General features: G+C 39.7%; 1 protein-coding gene across 1 annotated transcript in view; it reads left to right on the top strand.

The window, feature by feature from the left end:
* The first annotated feature begins 127 nt into the window (after nucleotides 1–127).
* The window catches only part of LOC143279438 (general transcription and DNA repair factor IIH helicase/translocase subunit XPB-like), a 30,140-nt gene continuing 12,113 nt past the window's right edge, over nucleotides 128–18,154 (top strand). The window contains exons 1-13 of the mRNA XM_076583481.1: nucleotides 128–249; nucleotides 2,674–2,766; nucleotides 3,413–3,546; nucleotides 5,067–5,147; nucleotides 8,283–8,438; nucleotides 9,204–9,278; nucleotides 9,747–9,869; nucleotides 10,706–10,920; nucleotides 11,723–11,794; nucleotides 13,127–13,233; nucleotides 14,037–14,213; nucleotides 15,735–15,854; nucleotides 17,552–17,754. Coding sequence (XP_076439596.1) covers nucleotides 222–249; nucleotides 2,674–2,766; nucleotides 3,413–3,546; nucleotides 5,067–5,147; nucleotides 8,283–8,438; nucleotides 9,204–9,278; nucleotides 9,747–9,869; nucleotides 10,706–10,920; nucleotides 11,723–11,794; nucleotides 13,127–13,233; nucleotides 14,037–14,213; nucleotides 15,735–15,854; nucleotides 17,552–17,754 — 1,584 coding nt within the window. The 5' untranslated portion in view covers nucleotides 128–221. The remainder of the gene's footprint in view (nucleotides 250–2,673; nucleotides 2,767–3,412; nucleotides 3,547–5,066; nucleotides 5,148–8,282; nucleotides 8,439–9,203; nucleotides 9,279–9,746; nucleotides 9,870–10,705; nucleotides 10,921–11,722; nucleotides 11,795–13,126; nucleotides 13,234–14,036; nucleotides 14,214–15,734; nucleotides 15,855–17,551; nucleotides 17,755–18,154) is intronic.

Raw genomic sequence — 18,154 nt, 5'->3', positions numbered from 1 at the left:
ACACGTTGATGACTTTGCTTCCTGAATGTTGACAAACAGCTGATAATATACACAATTACATTCACTCTTTTTGATTGGGGGAGAGGGTGGGTGGAGGTGGGGTAGGGGAAGTCGTAAAACGGAAACTCAGTGTTCACTTTCAGCCACGAGATAATTTTAGCTCAATGCTTTGAGAAGCAGTTTCATTTTCGTGTTGATGGCGTTACACATCGAGTCGCAATATGGGAGGCAGTAAAAAGGAAAAGAAAGGTTTGCAAAAAATATTGTATCGAAGTTATGGCATGATGATACTAAACATATTGGAACTCTTTTTTTAATCTTGTCTTGAGCGAGCAAAGAAGAGGATATCATATGGCATAATAGTGTGATACATTGTCGACAGACTTGCTGGTAGCGTAACGAGTGGCCAACAGCATGTGGGACGATCTCAAATCTTAACCCTTTCGCTGCCAGGAATATAAGATTTAAGTGAAATCTATTTGCCAGGGGTTTTTTTTTCCCATAGAACGGGTATATTGATTAGATAATGGTGTGTGTGTGTGTGTGTGCTTTAAATTTAATACTGCAGTTTTATTACTATTGTTAGTTCTTAGGTATTTAGTGTTGTATTTTAATCCCAGGGTGTGCCAAGTTTCTAATTCTAGTATAGGACAAGGAGTCTTCATTATATTCATTCATTCATTATTATTATTGGTAGTAGTGGTGGTGATTGTGGTTGGTTGTAGTAGTGGCAGTGGTAGTATCATTGTTGTTATTATTATTACTGTTATCATTATTATTGTTATTACCATCATCATTATTATTATTACTATTATTGTTATTGTTGTTGCCATTATTTATGTATTTTATTATTTAATTATTCATCTATGTTATAAACTCTCCATGATTTACGGGCTTATTTATTATTGGAACCTACTTTTTATATTCGAAGGTCGTTTTACATGTTTTTTGTAATTTTTTATAACGAGTGTCAAATGAAGACTGATGGCGGGTGCTTGGATATTTGATGCAGCTGAGGTTGTGTGCTTCTGAGTGTATGCAAATCAGCTGAATGGCTTATGTACGTCTGTATTTGTATTATATAGAATGTAACTGCCACCACACCAAGCATCTCTAACTTAATTTAAAGACAATAAATTATCTTGTGATATTAAAATATTTTCAAAAAATTCTGTGCTCTTTGTTATTGGAGAAAGACCCATAAAAGTATATTTTTTTCCTGAAAGGAAAATGAATAAAGAATACAAAACACACGATGGTTTCCCATTTTATTTATTTTCAGTGACATGCTGTTGTTTTGAAATCAGTGTTTTGTTTTTTGTCACATTTTCAACTTGTTCATTACAAATATTAGTCAGGTAATTTGGACTAAAACACCATATTTTCTGGACAAATGGATAATACCTGCACACACAAATTGTAATAGAACAACCACAATAGAAAAAATTTTAAAAAAGAGAGAGAGGCATATACACAATGCATTGTGACCTCTCCAAGTGATGATATGGATGTGGGCCACGCCCCCTCGGTCTCCACCCCCCTCCTCTTCACCCCTCTCACACAGGTCACTTCATCCAGTTCTGATCAGATCGCACTGGCTGAGTGCCAAGAAAATCGCTCACACTTTGTCCTGCTAAAAATTTGGTCACTTTCTGACTTTCATCTGCTACAGCTGTAAAGTCGGCATCACTCACTGATAGTCGTATCTTGGCCAGTCTCTTCATTGCTCCATTTATTTTCTATCAAATCGTCCTGCAAAAGTTCATCACTGTCTTCTCCTTCATACACTTCAATTCTTTCTGAGCATCAGCTAAGGAAAGCAATCTTGGTTGATTTCATGCAACCATCATAGCATGTCTTGGTCTGACATTTTGTTGAGTGAGCGAGGAGAGGAGCCAGGCAAACACTGTGGCAGTAACCCAACCAAAACGTTCAAATAAAGGACTGCCTCATGATGTAGATGGGGTTTCTAGCTATGAATAGAATCTAGAAAGATTCCCCTAGCTAAAGCAACCAGTATTTTTGTCAACGAACTCAATGCAAACCAAAAGTCAGAATATTTCGATGACAAGTTAAGTTATGACAGTATTGTGGCAGCGAAGTGTACATCACTACATGCTTGCACTGACAAGTTATCTCTTCTTATAGGCAGTATAGGGGTTAAAGTTAAAGACCACCTAAAAAAAGCAACAAAAGGTACATGGCTATCACGCCTTCGGTCGCCTCATTGAAACATAATAAAGAGAGGGAGCAACTGTAAGTCTAACCTGGAAGGTAGAGCACAGGCCATTAATAATCAAACGAATATTGGCATTTCTAAACCAACAGTGTACATATGTCTTCAAAATGGACCAGGGTATGGTCCTTCCCAAATTCATTAGACATTCTAGACACCACATCCATGGCCTCGGAAACCTTTTTCCACCGCTCCTGCGGCAGTGTGTGGGAACGTATCTTGTATGACATGGGTGCTGGTGTGTGTGGGTGTGTGGAGGGAGCTGGGGAATGTGTATGTGTGTAATGGAGAAGTTCAACGCTATCAAGAACATGTCATGTATGGACTGAATGTTGCAATTACGTTGTAATACGCAATGTACGCTGTACATCCATTAAACTAAAAAATTGTTAGAGGGGAAGAAACTGCTGCTTGATCATCACTCTCTTGGATTGCAGAAGACCGGAAGTCAAAGAGAGCACGAGTGGAGGAAGAAGAATTTGAACTAGAAGAAGAGGAAGACCTTGTGGAGCCCACTGAACTGAGCAAAGGCAAGTCATGTTTGATTTCATGTTTCGGCTTGTGATTGGCTACAGTGCTGACTGCATCTCTCCATCAAGAAATACTGTGCATCATTACATGATACAAGCACAGTGTTCTGTAATATGACCTTCCGAAAACTGGCCCCTGTCGTCGTTTTTTGTTGTTTTTTTTTTTCTTTTCCTGTAAACATGTTAGTTTGTTTTTCACACACACACGCACACACACACACACACACACACAGAGCATGTACACATTGCTTGTAACATCACAGTTCATAATACGATAAGATGATGATGATGATGAAATGGGCACTTATATATAGTACCTATCCTCAGTAAGAACCATGCTCAAAGCACTTTACAGTCATACTGATAAAAGTGATATACCACCATTGTTTGGTTTTCAAATTATGCAAAATAGTATCTGAATGTGGTTTTCAAGATTCACAGTAACTTGAGTAAGCATTCAAGAGTTACAGTTGTCATGTTGCCATACAAGAATACCTGGCTATAAATGACGGTGTAGAATTAAATACTGGAAACATACTATTGATATCGTGACATGTGATTCTAGATTTTTAGATTGAAATGTACAATTAAATTTCTGACAGAAACATAGTTAAGAATGATGGTATTTGTTGTGTCTGGAGTGCAGAAGTGCCGGCAGCTGCCCTGCGCAATGTGGATGAAGAGGAAGTTTCCAGCACCAAGACAGATGAGTTTGGTTCTCAGGACTACAGAAAACTGCTGACTCTGAAACCAGATAACACCTCCAGACCTTTGTGGATTGTATGTCGCTTTTCAATAATTGATTTTTGTTGTATGTCCTCTGTGTGTATATGTGCACACGTCATTATGTGCGTGTGCACGCACAAATGCATGTATTGGTTTAGGTAGGGCCTGCTTACACCATGAAACATTCACATCCAATCAGTTGTGCAGTGGTGTCACTATAAAGAAATATTCTTAATTTCACAAAGCCATCGTATGGAAAGCACTGAAGACGACAGTTACACCGCTTAACAACATGTTCTGGGCAGCAAAGGTAGTTGAGTTGACTAAGATGAAAACTAAACATCTGCTAGACTTTTGTCATGCCAATCAAAAGTCAAAACTGAGCTGCTGAACAGCAAAAGACATTCACACTGAATGGTCACATTGACTCGTGGTATGCCACACACATGAAGCACACCACCATTTGCCTGTGTGGAGCTGACAGGATTTTGATATGTGACAGCTGCTACATGTGACTTTAACGATATGGGTGTATGATATGGGTGACCCAGCTTGTATTGTATTACCCTTTTGTCACAACAAGATTTCTTAATGTGAGTTTCAGGCTGCTCTCCTCAGGAAGAGTTTTTTGCCTCAGTGAGACAGCTACCCTTTTTTTCTTGTTTTTTTTTTTTTTTCTGCCTGCAGATGTATTTGTTTTCCTATGAAAGTGGATATTCTACAGAATTTTGCCCAGGACAACCATTTTCATGCTGTGGGTTCTTTTATCATTTTATGTGAACATAGTGCATGCTGCACACAAGACCTCAGTTTATCATCCCATCCGAATGGCTAGCATCCAGACCATCACTCAAGGTCTTGTGGAGGGGAATAAAATGCTAGTGAGTATAGGAAGAGATGGAGATATGGTGATATGAATACTTATATAGCGCCTGTCCTTGGTCAAAGACCAAGCTCTAAGTGCTTTACAAACACAGAGTCATTTGCACAACAGGCTGCTTGCTTGAGTAGAGCTGACTGACAGCTGCCACTTGGCATTCATCATTCATTTCCTGTGTCATTCAATCAGGTTTTCAGTCATACACACATACACACTCATACAGACATGTAACATTTTGACATGTACAACCGTTTTGTTTATTTACCCCATCATGAAGGCAGCCATAATCTGTTTTCGAAGGTGTTCATGCTTGGTATGTTTTTGTTTCCACAACCCACTGAATGCTGACATGGATTACAGGATCTTTAACATGCATATTTGATCTGCTTGCATATACACATGAAAGCACTAGCAGGTCTGCACATACGTTGACACAGGAGTTAAGAGAAATCTCCACCCTTTACCCACCAGATGCTGTTAACGAGATTCAAACATGGAACCTTCAGATTAAACTCAAACACTTTTACCACTCAGCTACTGCATCTGTCAATAGCAGTGAACATGATACTGGTGTATTGCAGAGAAGACAAGCACGTTTCAGTTTATTATGTAGTAGATTAACACAGTAGTTGAATGTGATTGAGAAATGCATTCTTGATTTTGAATGAATCTTTTCCAATGCTTTACATTCCAGGCTCCAAATGGTCATGTGTTTTTGGAGTCTTTCTCGCCTGTCTACAGGCATGCCCATGACTTCTTGATTGCCATCTCAGAGGTATGTTGTTCATCAGTTACACAAATCATCCCCTCTGCTCACCTCTCCCCTCCCCCATATTGATGAAATTTGTTTTTAGCATATTCATATTCATATGTCTATGAATGAACTGATAAACATTAACAGAAGGGTATAAGATCAGATTGGTTGTTCCTGATCAGTTAGACCATATATGCCTTTGTAATTATTTCTCCTACGTATCTCTCTCTCTGTTTTCTTTTCTTCTGATTCTGCAGTCTTTTAGTTTTACAAACATTTTGATTGTTTTGGAATCATTTTTGGTGTGTGAATATGGTACAGTGTATTTGTTTTCTTCTCATTGTATGCCATATACAAACAGATTTCCAGGTTAACAATTACACAATAAATTATGTTTTCACATAGATAGATTGATATATCATTTGAAAAACAGCAGATCCAAAATTTTATATTTTTATATTTTATAATCTTGCCCATTTCAGGGCCATTATATTACCAGAAAAATAGTTTTGAATTACTGCCATATCTTTCACCTCATAGTCTGATATATCAGAAATAATTTTGTCTGAATGGTCAGTGTGTGTGTGCCGATGTAAAATTAGAGTCCCAGAATTAGTTGTGTATGTTATAAGGAGTTATGTCTGTGTTTTGAAAAAACAACAACTAGTTTTATTGACTCACTTGTGTAAACAAAGTGAGTCTATGTTTTAACCCGGTGTTCGGTTGTCTGGGTGTGTGTGTGTGTGTCTGTGTGTCCGTGGTAAACTTTAACATTGACATTTTCTCTGCAACTACTTTGTCAGTTGACACCAAATTTGGCATAAATATAGGAAAAATTCAGTTCTTTCCAGTCATTTTGCTTAAAACAATATTGCACCTCTGGGATGGGCACAAAAAAATAAAGAATGAAGCCTAATTATATGCAAACTGCATTTACTGTTATATTTATATTTTTTGTATTCTCTAAACTTGGCACTTTGATCTGATATTCTGACCCAACAGCTAGAGCAGTCATTATTATCATTTATTCTTCAAACAGGAACTTCTTTTGCTAAGCTACAGCAAAACGTTTGCAATAAATAAAACTTCCATGCTTAGCAAAAGAAGTTCCTGTTTGAACAAAAAATGATAATAATGACAGATCTTTTGTTGGATCGAATATCAGATCAAAGTGCCAAGTTTAGAGAATACAAAAAATATAAATATAACAGTAAATGCATTATACTCAATACATAAATATCTTGGATTTTTTTTAAAAAGTGTATCACAAGCGAGTCTTGAAGGCTTTGCCTTTCTTGTTGCTTTTGAAATGAAAGTTTTGATGAATGAATCTTGCCTGAATTCTAGTCATGTAGATTTCCTATTGTATCTCCCTTTATAACTTGTGATGAGATTGTATTATATATTATGGTAAGCCATGTAAAAATGTATCAGAAAGCACAAGACAGTGAAGTTTCATAACAGTTATCTGTTATATATAATGATTTAGTAGGCCTCCTTCGGTCATGGCTGACCATGGATAGAGTATACCCGACCAAATGTTTAATTGGGCTGTCTGCTTGGACCAAGCAGCGTCACGTGTGACTGTAGAGACCGATGCGAGAGAGACAGTCTCTGTTGCAGCGGTCACATGTGTAAGCTGATGCTGGTCTGTCGGCTGCCGTCCCTTTTCTGCAAGCTCGCTTTTCTGCTGCAGCAGCTGACAGTTTGTCCTCACCAATCCGTAGCTGATTCTTGAGAGTGTTTCTCCATCTGTTGTGGTCATCTGCAAGGTCCTCCCAGGAATCAGTGTTGATCTCAAGTGCCTTCATGTCACGTTTGCAAACGTCTTTGTATCTCAGCTGTGGGCGGCCGATGCTTCTCTGCCCCATGGCGAGCTCTCCATAAAGAATGTCTTTTAGAATGCGACCATCTTCTATGCGGTGAACGTGGCCCAGCCAGCGCAGCCGATGCTGTCTCAGCATGGTATACATGGTAGGGAGGCCAGCGCGAGTCAGGACTTTGGTGTTTGTCACCTTGTCTTGCCAGGAGATGCCGAGTATGCGCTGCAGGCTTCTCAGGTGGAAGGTATTAAGCCTTTTCTCCTGACGAGCATGTGTGGTCCACGCCTCACTGCCAAACAGCAAGGTGCTGAGGACGCAGGCGTTGTATACAGCCATCCTTGTCTTCGTGGTCAGCTTGGGATTTGTCCACACTCTTTGTGTGAGGCGGGCTAGCGTTGTGGCTGCCTTCCTGATCCTCTTGTCGATCTCGGTATCAAGGGAGAGGTTGTCAGTGATGGTGGACCCAAGGTAAGTGAATTGATGGATGGCTTCAAGCTCGTAGTCATCAATGGTGATGGCTGGTGGAGATGGCGTGTCTCGGCCTAGGACATTTGACTTCTTGAGACTGATGGTCAGACCGAAATCTTTGCAGGCCTGGGAAAAGTGGTCCATTAGTGACTGCAAGTCCTGCTGGGTGTGGGTCACAACTGTGGCATCGTCAGCAAAGAGCATGTCTCTGATGAGGGCTTCGCAGACTTTTGTCCTTGCTCTGAGACTGGTGAGATTGAAGAGCCTGCCATCAGATCTGGTCCGCAGGTAGATCCCTTCTTGCGCTGTGCTGAACACATGTCTCAGGAGAAGAGCAAAGAAGATTCCAAGCAGGGTGGGGGTGAGGACACAGCCTTGTTTGACACCGCTGCATATATCGAAGGGCTTGGAGAGGTTACCATTAAACTGCACAGTCCCTTTCATATTAGAGTGGAAGGACTCAATCAAGCTGTGCAGTTTGGGGGGGCAGCCGATCTTTCGAAGAGCCCTGAAAAGGCCGTCTCTGCTGACTAGGTCAAAGGCCTTGGATCCTCTGCTCTCTGCATTTCTGGATTTGGTGAAGGGAGAAGATCATGTCTACCGTGGATCTCTCTGCTCGAAAACAGCACTGTGATTCCGGGTAAACGCATTCGGCCAGTTTCTGCAGGCGAAATATATATATCTGTTATTAAAATTGAATGTTGGAAGTGGATGAGAGAGGTGTAGGAATGCACTGTTTCACTGAACGCATCTGTGACACTTATTTTTTAAGATAAAGGAGGATATTTTTATTTTTTGCATGATGTGATTTATGATGACTTATGCATGACAAGACCGTTTATGAATAATGTTATTGTTAACTCAGCCGGTGTGCAGACCAGAGAACATTCATGAGTACAAGTTGACGGCGTATTCGCTGTATGCAGCAGTGTCTGTGGGGCTTCAGACCAGTGATATCATTGAATATCTGCGACGCCTCAGCAAGACCTCCCTTCCTGAGGGCATTGTGGAGTTCATCAAGGTCAGGCTTTTCTTCATACTTTGTTGCTTTAGAATCAGTGATCTTTAGTTTCCAACACATCTGACTGTTGTTAACCCTTTGGAGATCATGTTATTTACTAGCCTGTACCTCTGTCACTGTCTTTTTCTTTTTTTATTCCTTTTTAACAGCTCTCTCTCTCTCTCTCTCTCTCTGTCTCCCCGCTCCCTCTCTCTCTCTGTCTCTACCTCTCACTCTCTTTCTCTCTCTCTCTCTCTCTCCCTCTCTTTTTTCTCTCTCTCCCCCTCCCTCCCTCTCTCTCTCTTTTCCTCTCTCTCTCTCTCTCTCTCTCTCTCTCTCTCTCTCTCGCCACAGTCGATGTATGTCTGCATTCTTGTGTCTGCCTCAAGCTCTCTGTCTTGTCTATTACAGTTAGTTTTCTCCTCTGTTCTTTCCATGTGTCTTTTTCTCAGTTGTTGTCTTGTCTCTGTTTCTCCCTCCATACCTCTCTGTCCCTACTTGTTATCTCAACCCTCCACACAATACATTTCTTCATAAAAGACAAGGGTTGGTAAGAGTATACACAATTTACAAGTATCACATGGATTTTATTTTCTTTTTAACTTTTTTCATTTGCCATCTCTGTACATTTGTATTTGTTGCCATTGTATTTTGGTTTATTGTAGTGTCCTTCTCGGTTGGCTTTTTTCCCATCTGATGTTGCTCTATACTGGTTTATCTTTTTTCCTTCAGTTCATTTGCTCATGACTTCAATTTAAGGTATCATTTTGGTTGTGTATTTTGCAGTTGTGTACCCTCAGTTATGGCAAAGTGAAACTGGTACTGAAACATAATCGCTACTTTGTGGAAAGTCAGCATCCAGTAAGTATATACTTATTTATTATTGCACTCTCTCCTGTTGTGTGCCTCCCCTCCTCCTACATGGCATGGGTAGATGGTTTGGCTTAGAAAAATGTTTTGTTAAAAAAAGGTTTATCTTGATATTTTAACAGCACTGATTACCGATAGAATGATAGAATAATTTGTGAGAGATACATGGTATGATTATTACTTGAATAATCTCATTCTTTCTTACAGTGTCAGTTGTGATTATTTGAGCCAGCTCTCAGCTCCCTTGAATCTCTGCTGCCTGAATGAAATAAAAAGAATGAAGGTGGAGAAATGATGAGGAGTAATAATCTGATTTGCCAGAAGATGACAGAATAAAAGAGTGGCCAATTTATGGAGTTGGTTACCTAATTATTTATTGTTGTTGAGATATATGTTGTCATGGGCTGCTGTTGTTTGTTCCATTTGTTTCATATTTGATGCTGCTTTCGTTTTAAACAGGAAGTGCTACAAAAACTGTTGAAAGACCCTGGAATTCAGGAAAGTCGCAAACGAGAAGAGGGTGAAGAAGAAAACGCAGATGGCTTTATTGCAGGCGAGCTGTCTGGAAAATCTGCTTTGCAGGTAAATTCACTACAATACAATTCCTTTCATGCTTATACTCAGTACAGTTAGAATTACATTCTCTCCAGCTAGTGGTCTGTCAGTTGCTGAGTTAGTATTTAAAACAATAATAGAAAAGAAAGAAATACCAGAATCAAATCAGAAAGAAATAATATGAAATGGAATAATGAAGGCTACACAAATTGACATTATTTGTATTGACCAATTGTATTTATGTTTATGCTTGTATGCATGCATGTGTGTGTGAGTGTGTGTGCATCCGTTTTTGTTTAGATTTATCCATTTCTCTTAGATTTAGAAAGACAGGTTTCTTGCATAGATACCAAGTGAAGGGAAGTATGAAAGCTGCTGCATTGAAGAGATGGTAGGAGTTTTATGGAGAAGGAAATGATAGGTGGGGAACAGTTGTGATTCAGAGTAAATAGAAAAGATTAGGTGTTATTCAGAATAAATACAAAAGACTAGAGGAAATAGTTTAAAGGAAAAAGGTGAAGGGAATAGTGACAATGACAAATAGACGGCATACGCCATGGAGAGAGTCTTCATGTATGATGAAAAAGAAGAGATGTATATATAGACTATCAAGAGATAAGTGGAGAGTTATTGTCCTGACAGGTCCAGTTACAGACAGGGGCCATCCAAAGCACTGTTCTTGTATTCATGCACAAAAACTTACAAATATCAGTTAATGATCTTTAAAATCTATCATTGTTAACTCTTCAAAATAAAACAAACAAGATTAATCATGATGTTCTGTAACTATCTTAATACATATATTTTACAACACCAAAAAGAAATTACTGTGTGTTAATGAAATCAACGCACATTTCTTACAGCTGAAGAAGCCAGCCAATGAAAAGACAAAAGATCAGCCTGGCACGTCCTCAGAAGACCCTCAGAATGGAGAGGAAGCCAAGGAAGAGGTTCCAGAGGACATCTTCAACTACTACGAGAAGATGGACAAAGAGGAAGAGGATGAGGAAGAGGAGGGCGGGATGAAAACCGTGTCCTTTGAGGTTAAACAAGAAAGTGTTGAGTTGGTGCAAAAGAGGTAGGGTCTTTTCTTGCTGTTTTTCCTTCTTTTTTTGTTATTGCCAGGTACATTATTTTTGTATCCTCAGATCTGTGCTCTAGTCTTGAAGGATGTACATTTTTATTGCTAGTGGCCAAAAATTTGATATCCAAACTGGATTTGTTGTCTTTTAAGAATGTACCTCTTTTAAACCGATTACGGCAGTTGATCTGTTCAGAAAAGAAAATATGTTCCTTAATTATCAGACAGATGTTATACTTTTTGTTACAAAGTGAGCTGTTTTTAAACAGCAGCACCTGGGAAAATATTACAAAAGGTTGGGGAAAGCAACCTTCTGTGAAGTTACAAGTGTACTGAAAATTACAGGAATTGTAAATAAGTGCTGCAGTTGTATACTCTGACTGCTTAAGAGTGTTTTCTCTGCTGTATATGTACATGTGTGTGTATAATGTGTGTGTGTTAGTGTATGTGTGCGTGTGTGGATGTGTGTGTGCAAGTGTGCATTTGTGTGTTTTTTGCTGTAAAAATGATTGTGTGATAAAAAAAAAAAAAGGTCTCATACTACTGTAATCAAAGTTAATGATTGTAGTTTGATTTGGTGTTGGAAACATTGGTAAAGGAATTAATAGCAATTGTAATGGAAAGTTGTATTGATGGTGCAACATCATATATTACTCAGTTGTATTGATAATATAGATTAGCTGGATAATGCTCATCAGTATTACAGAATTTGAAGGAGAAAAATGTGATGTTGTGACAACATTTATGATATTCACAGCTATAAACAACAGGCTGACAATACATCATTTTCTGAGTTTAGGTGCATTGAGCTGGAATACCCACTGCTGGCAGAGTATGACTTCCGCAATGACACCATCAACCCTGACATCAAGTAAGTGCGCAGTTTGAGCACCACTGTTAAACCATCTGTTGTCATTTATATGGTGTATCCAAATATTGCCATTTGCTTATTAGAGCTTAGTACCAGTTCAGAAATCCAAACCAATTTTTAATTAAAGACTTCTTAGTGAGGGGGATAGGGGGTCAGTACCAGTTTTTAAAGCTAGATGTTTTCACACAAGTGAGGGGTCAGTACCAGTTTTTAAAGCTAGGTATTTTCACACAAGTAGGGGGTCAGTACCAGTTTTTAAAGCTAGGTATTTTCACACAAGCTCGGGGTCAGTACCAGTTTTTAAAGCTACATATTTTCACACAAGTAGGGGGTCAGTACCAGTTTTTAAAGCTAGGTATTTTCACACAAGTAGGGGGTCAGTACCAGTTTTTAAAGCAAGGTATTTTCACACAAGTAGGGGGTCAGTACCAGTTTTTAAAGCAAGGTATTTTCACACAAGTAGGGGGTCAGTACCAGTTTATAAAGCTAGGTATTTTCACACAAGTAGGGGGTCAGTACCAGTTTTTAAAGCTAGGTATTTTCACACAAGTAGGGGGTCAGTACCAGTTTTTAAAGCTAGATATTTTCACACAAGTAGGGGGTCAGTACCAGTTTTTGAAGCTAGGTATTTTCACACAAGTAGGGGGTCAGTACCAGTTTTTAAAGCTAGGTATTTTCACACAAGTAGGGGGTCAGTACCAGTTTATAAAGCTAGGTATTTTCACACAAGTAGGGGGTCAGTACCAGTTTTTAAAGCTAGGTATTTTCACACAAGTAGGGGGTCAGTACCAGTTTTTAAAGCTAGATATTTTCACACAAGTAGGGGGTCAGTACCAGTTTTTAAAGCTAGGTATTTTCGCACAAGTAGGGGGTCAGTACCAGTTTTTAAAGCTAGGTATTTTCACACAAGTACGGGTTCTGGACAAATGCCAACATTCATTCATTTGGGTGCCTCACTGGCTTCCCCTCACTTACACACACACACACACATATGCATGTATGCACAAGTTTGTGTTGGTTTCCAGGTGGAGACTGTTACATACATATGTATATGTTTGTGCGTGCTTTTTGCATGCATATTCATGTGTGTGTGTGTGTGTGTGTGTGTTGGTCATGGTGGGGGAGAACAGGGTGACTATGTTTATGCGTATATGTTGGTACATGTGAGACTCTGAACTGTTTTATTCTTTGTGATGCAGGGAAGAGTTTCTGGATCTTTCTCTGCTATGTCTTGTCTTTCATTGCCTCCTCTTTCTATCACTGTATCTGTGAAAAAGGGATATGAAGTCTAAATTTTCTGTTTCTGACTTCTTTTTTCTTTTTCTCTTTCAGTATTGACCTCAAGCCATCCACAGTGCTTCGGCCGTACCAGGAAAAAAGTCTGAGGAAAATGTTTGGCAATGGGCGGGCCAGATCTGGGGTTATTGTGTTGCCTTGTGGTAAGTGCCACTCTTTGTGAGTGCTGCTGGTGAAGTCCTTCGTTTTGATTATTACTTGTATATATTCATCTTTGTGTCATGTTTATGAATGAGTTTAAGTACTAATGTGTAAAATATTGCCTGGTTCATGTGGTCATTGTTGAATGAAATGTTTTGGTGTTTTGCGTTTGTCATCGCAAATCTGTAAACACAAAAAGTCTTTCAAGCAGTTTGTGGAGAGTGGAAGCTGATTGCCGAATGAAATATTTGGAGAAATTTGAGTGCAGTAGAATGATGAAGGATGTGTGTGCATGTGTATGGTTGCATGTGTGTGTGTGTGTGTGTGTCTGTGTGCATGCATGTATCAGTGTGTGTGTGTGTGAGAAAGACAGAGAGAGAGAACAACAACCACATGGAATGGAAAGTGAAATAATTTAAAACAAGCTGGTGATTCAGAGCAACTTTACACTAGAAGTACTCTGTACAGTCACAAATGCTGCAAGAAGTAACAAGATTAGAAATTTTGGGTCTATGCATATGTTGGGCATCTGCAACCAGCTTTTTTTGAAAATTTAAACACATGCGGTGTTATGTTTAGGGTATATGGATCAACCCACATGCTTTGATGCCTCCTTGAAACTGAAACTGATCTGTTATGAAGATTGTGTAATATAACGAACCCATTGAAGATAAGACTAAGCCTTTCATCATCTTTGTTGTATGTTTTCTAGCCTTGTCTTTATCTTGATGTCGCTTAGTTAAAAGCTAATATAACAATCATGATTCCCAGACTGATTGCGCTGATGTTTCATTGTCCACTGTAGGTGCGGGGAAGACGCTTGTTGGGGTCACAGCGGCATGTACTGTCCGAAAGCGGTGCCTGTGCCTTGCCACGTCCGGGGTGGCTGTCGAACAGTGGCGCTCACAGTTCAAGATGTGGTCCACAATAGACGACAGCCTTATTTGTAGATTTACTTCAGATGCCAAGGACAAACCAATGGGTATATGGAATTTAGTGGCATGTTTTTTGTTGTTTTTTTCTTATGTCTCATTGTCAGTCTTAAGTGTGTTTCTGCTTGGAATGTGCTTTCTTCCTCTTCTCAGACCTTCAGTCACTGTTCCAGTTCTGTACACACAAACATCCAGATATGTGTCAGCACATGTTCGGCTGCATCCCATTTTGTGGCGAAGAAGATGCAGCAGTGTTAGTGTGTAGTTAAATGAAGGAATCGAAATTGGTTTTGGTCTCAAACAGTGCAGCTTTGAAAGACGAGAGCAGCTGAAAAATGACCTGTATACACAATCCTTGTCAAAACCCGTTGAAAAGCTTGTAAATATTCTAAGACTTTTTTTTTTTAATTGACATTTGAAAATGCAAATAGTGACCTGTTTTCAGAGAAGATTATGAATGAAATATTGAAATAATTACGTGACGTTTAAAAGAAAAAACAATTGGTGGACTTTGTCGAAATATAGCACCAGTTTTATGTATTTCCTGAAGAAAATCTCAGTCCTAGTTAACACTATATATGCACACATACAATGCACACAGTCTGGAAAGAAGGCCAGAGGGAGGAAACCACAAGAGCATTGTGTAATGGTTAACATTGTGTGAGTGATGGAACTTTGATGGGTTTTTGTTTTTGTTGTTTGCTTGTTCTGTAAAGCTTCTTGCAGTCTTATTTCCAAGACATTAGGAGCTTTAAAAGCATTTATGTCATGACATATGAGGTGAACTGTTGGCTTGATTGTTATCATTATTTTCTCCTTGTGTGTTTGTGGATGGTTGTTCACTCTGTATGTGTATGCATGCATGTTTTCTCTGTGAAGGGCACATTTTGTACACTTTTGGTGTGATGGTACATGTTTGCAATCTGTAGTTGTTGTTTTTCTTGTTTGTCACAAGTGCCGTGTCATGCTGTTATGTACTGTTGTTTGTGTGTTATTTCTTTTGATGTGCTTCAAGCCCAGTATATGGTGTTTATATGTAGCTTTGAAATATTGTCACCTGTGTTCGTCATTTGTTTTTCGTTCTGTTTTATTGTTGTGACTATTTTTTATTCTTTGACATTCTTTTATGTGTGTTGTATACTGGGAGTGGAACTAAATGTTCGACCAATCTTTGCTGAATCCTTCCTTTAATATTCAGGGAGTTTGTGCCATATGAGTACTATATGTTATTATAACAGCAAAGTGAGAGCTGTATTATCAATGGTTTCTCTTTTGCAATGGGAAATCATTTACAGCTTAGTCTTTTGTGAAGGACTATGACTCACAAACTAGGAGGCAAAATTGCACTGGCTCTTAGTGCTGCAGCCTTGGGGGCAAGTAGGCCTTTGGGAACCATCCCCAACACCGACTGTCCTAAAACCCTCTTGACCAAGAGAGTGGGGCTGTAACTAGGGCAAGACACTCTCCACCATAATCAAAATTCTAGCCAAGATAGTCAGAACAGCAGTTACCTCCTCTGCTGTTCTGATGGTCATAGTTGAACAGGACTATCATTCGTTATTATGTTGCAGGCTGTGCTGTGTGCATCAGCACCTACTCCATGTTGGCCCACAGCACCAAGAGGTCGTACGAAGCGGAGAAGATGATGGAGTGGATGCAGAATCAAGAGTGGGGGCTCATGGTACTGGATGGTGGGTCTTTCATATGATCTTTCATTCATACTGTCTGTGTAAACTGTGTCATTTGCAAGGTGAAAAAGTTAAAAAGGAACATGAAAATATAACTGTTACCATAGTGTGTGGTAATGAATTATTTATTAATAAGAATTGCTGTCTTTATCCTCATAACACTGTGTGTGTAATGTTCAAGCTGCAGCATAATGATGTTGGTAAATTATTATGGTATGCTTAGCATTCTGCTTTCTTCATTGCCATGTGCAACTTTGTGACCCCCAAGAAGTGTGCAATGAGCTGTGCAAACTAAATTGTGAAAATGGCTACAAAATGTCATCAAGCCCAATTGCACAAACACACACACACACACACACACACACACACACACACACATACGCTGTACATGCAATTGAGCACATGCACACTTTACTATTCAAAGATGTGCAAGATGAACAGTCGTGTAAACAGTGCCTTGAAAAATCAAACATATATGGATGTAATGTGTACTGTTTTCCACTTCAAACACAAATCAGTCAGCATATGAGTTCTGACAGTCTGCCACATTTGAAAGCAGATAATCCAGACACAGAGCATAGGAATACAGATTGTTCAGCGCATGTGAAGTGAGATCATCCAGACACAGTTTCTCAAGGAGGTGTCACTGCATTCAGACAAGTCCATATACACTACACAACATCTGCTGGGCAGATGCCTGACCAACGTGCTTAGTCAGGCTTCAAGTGCATGTATGTGTTGAAATATCTGTATTCATGTGCTGTTTGGATGATCATTCGTATTTGTGCATCTATTAGAGTGGATTTCTTCTATGGAATTATGCCAGAGAACAACACTCTAGTTGCCATGTGTTCTTTTCCAGTGCGCCGAGTGTGTGCTGCACATGGACCTCGGTTTATTGTCTCATCTGAACGACTAGATGCTCAGTTTGATTTTCCAGTCAAACTTGGGAGAAAGGGCAAGAGTGGGATTTGAACCTAGACCCTCAGGGACTCTGTATTGGCAGATAAGCATCTTAACCATTACGCCGCCTTCCTCCAGACACACAGCATATGAATACAGGTTGTTCAACACATGTGAAATGAGATCAAGACACAGAGCATATGAATACAGATTATTCAACACATGTGAAAGCAGATCATCCAGACACATGCACTCAGTTAATGCATGGCTCAGTCCATGATGTGTGGTGTCTACAGAGGTGCACACCAACCCAGCCAAGATGTTCCATCAGGTGTTAAAACACTCCATACACAATCCACTCTATGCATTCGTACACATGTCTACCATAAAACACATCACACACACACACACACACACACACACACACACACTTGCATTCAGTCATTGCATGGTTCATTCCTTGTGGTGTGATGAAAACAGGTGCAGACCATCCCAGCCATGATTTGCCGCCATGTGCCAAAACATTCCATACACAATCCACTCCATATCAATGTCTACCATAAAACGCACATCACACACCCACACACTTGCATTCAGTCATTGTGTGGCGCAGTCATTGTGATGAAAACAGAGGTGCAGACCATCCCAGCCATGAATTTCCTCCATGTGCCACAACATTTTGTACACAATTCACTCCATATCACTGTCTGCCATAAAACGCACATCACACACACACACACACACAGAGTTCCATTCAGTCATTGTGTTGCGCACTCCTTGTGGCATGGTGGAAACAGAGGTGCAGACCATCCCAGCAAAGATGTTCCGCCGTGTGCTGACCATCGTCAACGCTCACTGCAAGCTGGGCCTGACAGCCACACTGGTTCGTGAGGACGACAAGATCGCCGACCTCAACTTCCTCATCGGCCCCAAGCTGTACGAGGCCAACTGGATGGAGCTGCAGAACCATGGCTTCATCGCCAGAGTGCAGTGTGCTGAGGTAACATGAGACAAGATACTACTCTATTGTCTGTAAATACAGAAATTTGCCTTTTGTCTTGAGTGCAAGAGGCATTGCTACATTGGACATATAAAACTCAATCACTTTCAGAACATGACCATTCTTTAAGATATGCATCACAATAAACCCAATTTATATAATCATAGTTGGGTAGTAAGAAAAGCACATGTCTTTCAGACTAAAATACGAGGTTAAAATATCAGTAACCTGAATGGTCCTCACAAGAATATGTTGTGTGGTGGGTTTTTTTTTGGTTTTTTTTATTGTGTGTGTTTTTTTTTTTTTTTGTTTTTTTCACTTCCCCTTCATATGCACAATTTCAGTGGCATTACTCCTACACTGGTCATTCCGAACCCTCCATGCATCCACTCCCAGTTTT

The sequence above is a fragment of the Babylonia areolata genome, chromosome 2, assembly GCF_041734735.1.
Source record: "Babylonia areolata isolate BAREFJ2019XMU chromosome 2, ASM4173473v1, whole genome shotgun sequence".
Taxonomy (NCBI): Eukaryota; Metazoa; Mollusca; class Gastropoda; order Neogastropoda; family Buccinidae; genus Babylonia; species Babylonia areolata.
Note: the sequence above shows the minus strand (reverse complement) of the source record. Positions and strands in the feature narration are given on the sequence as shown.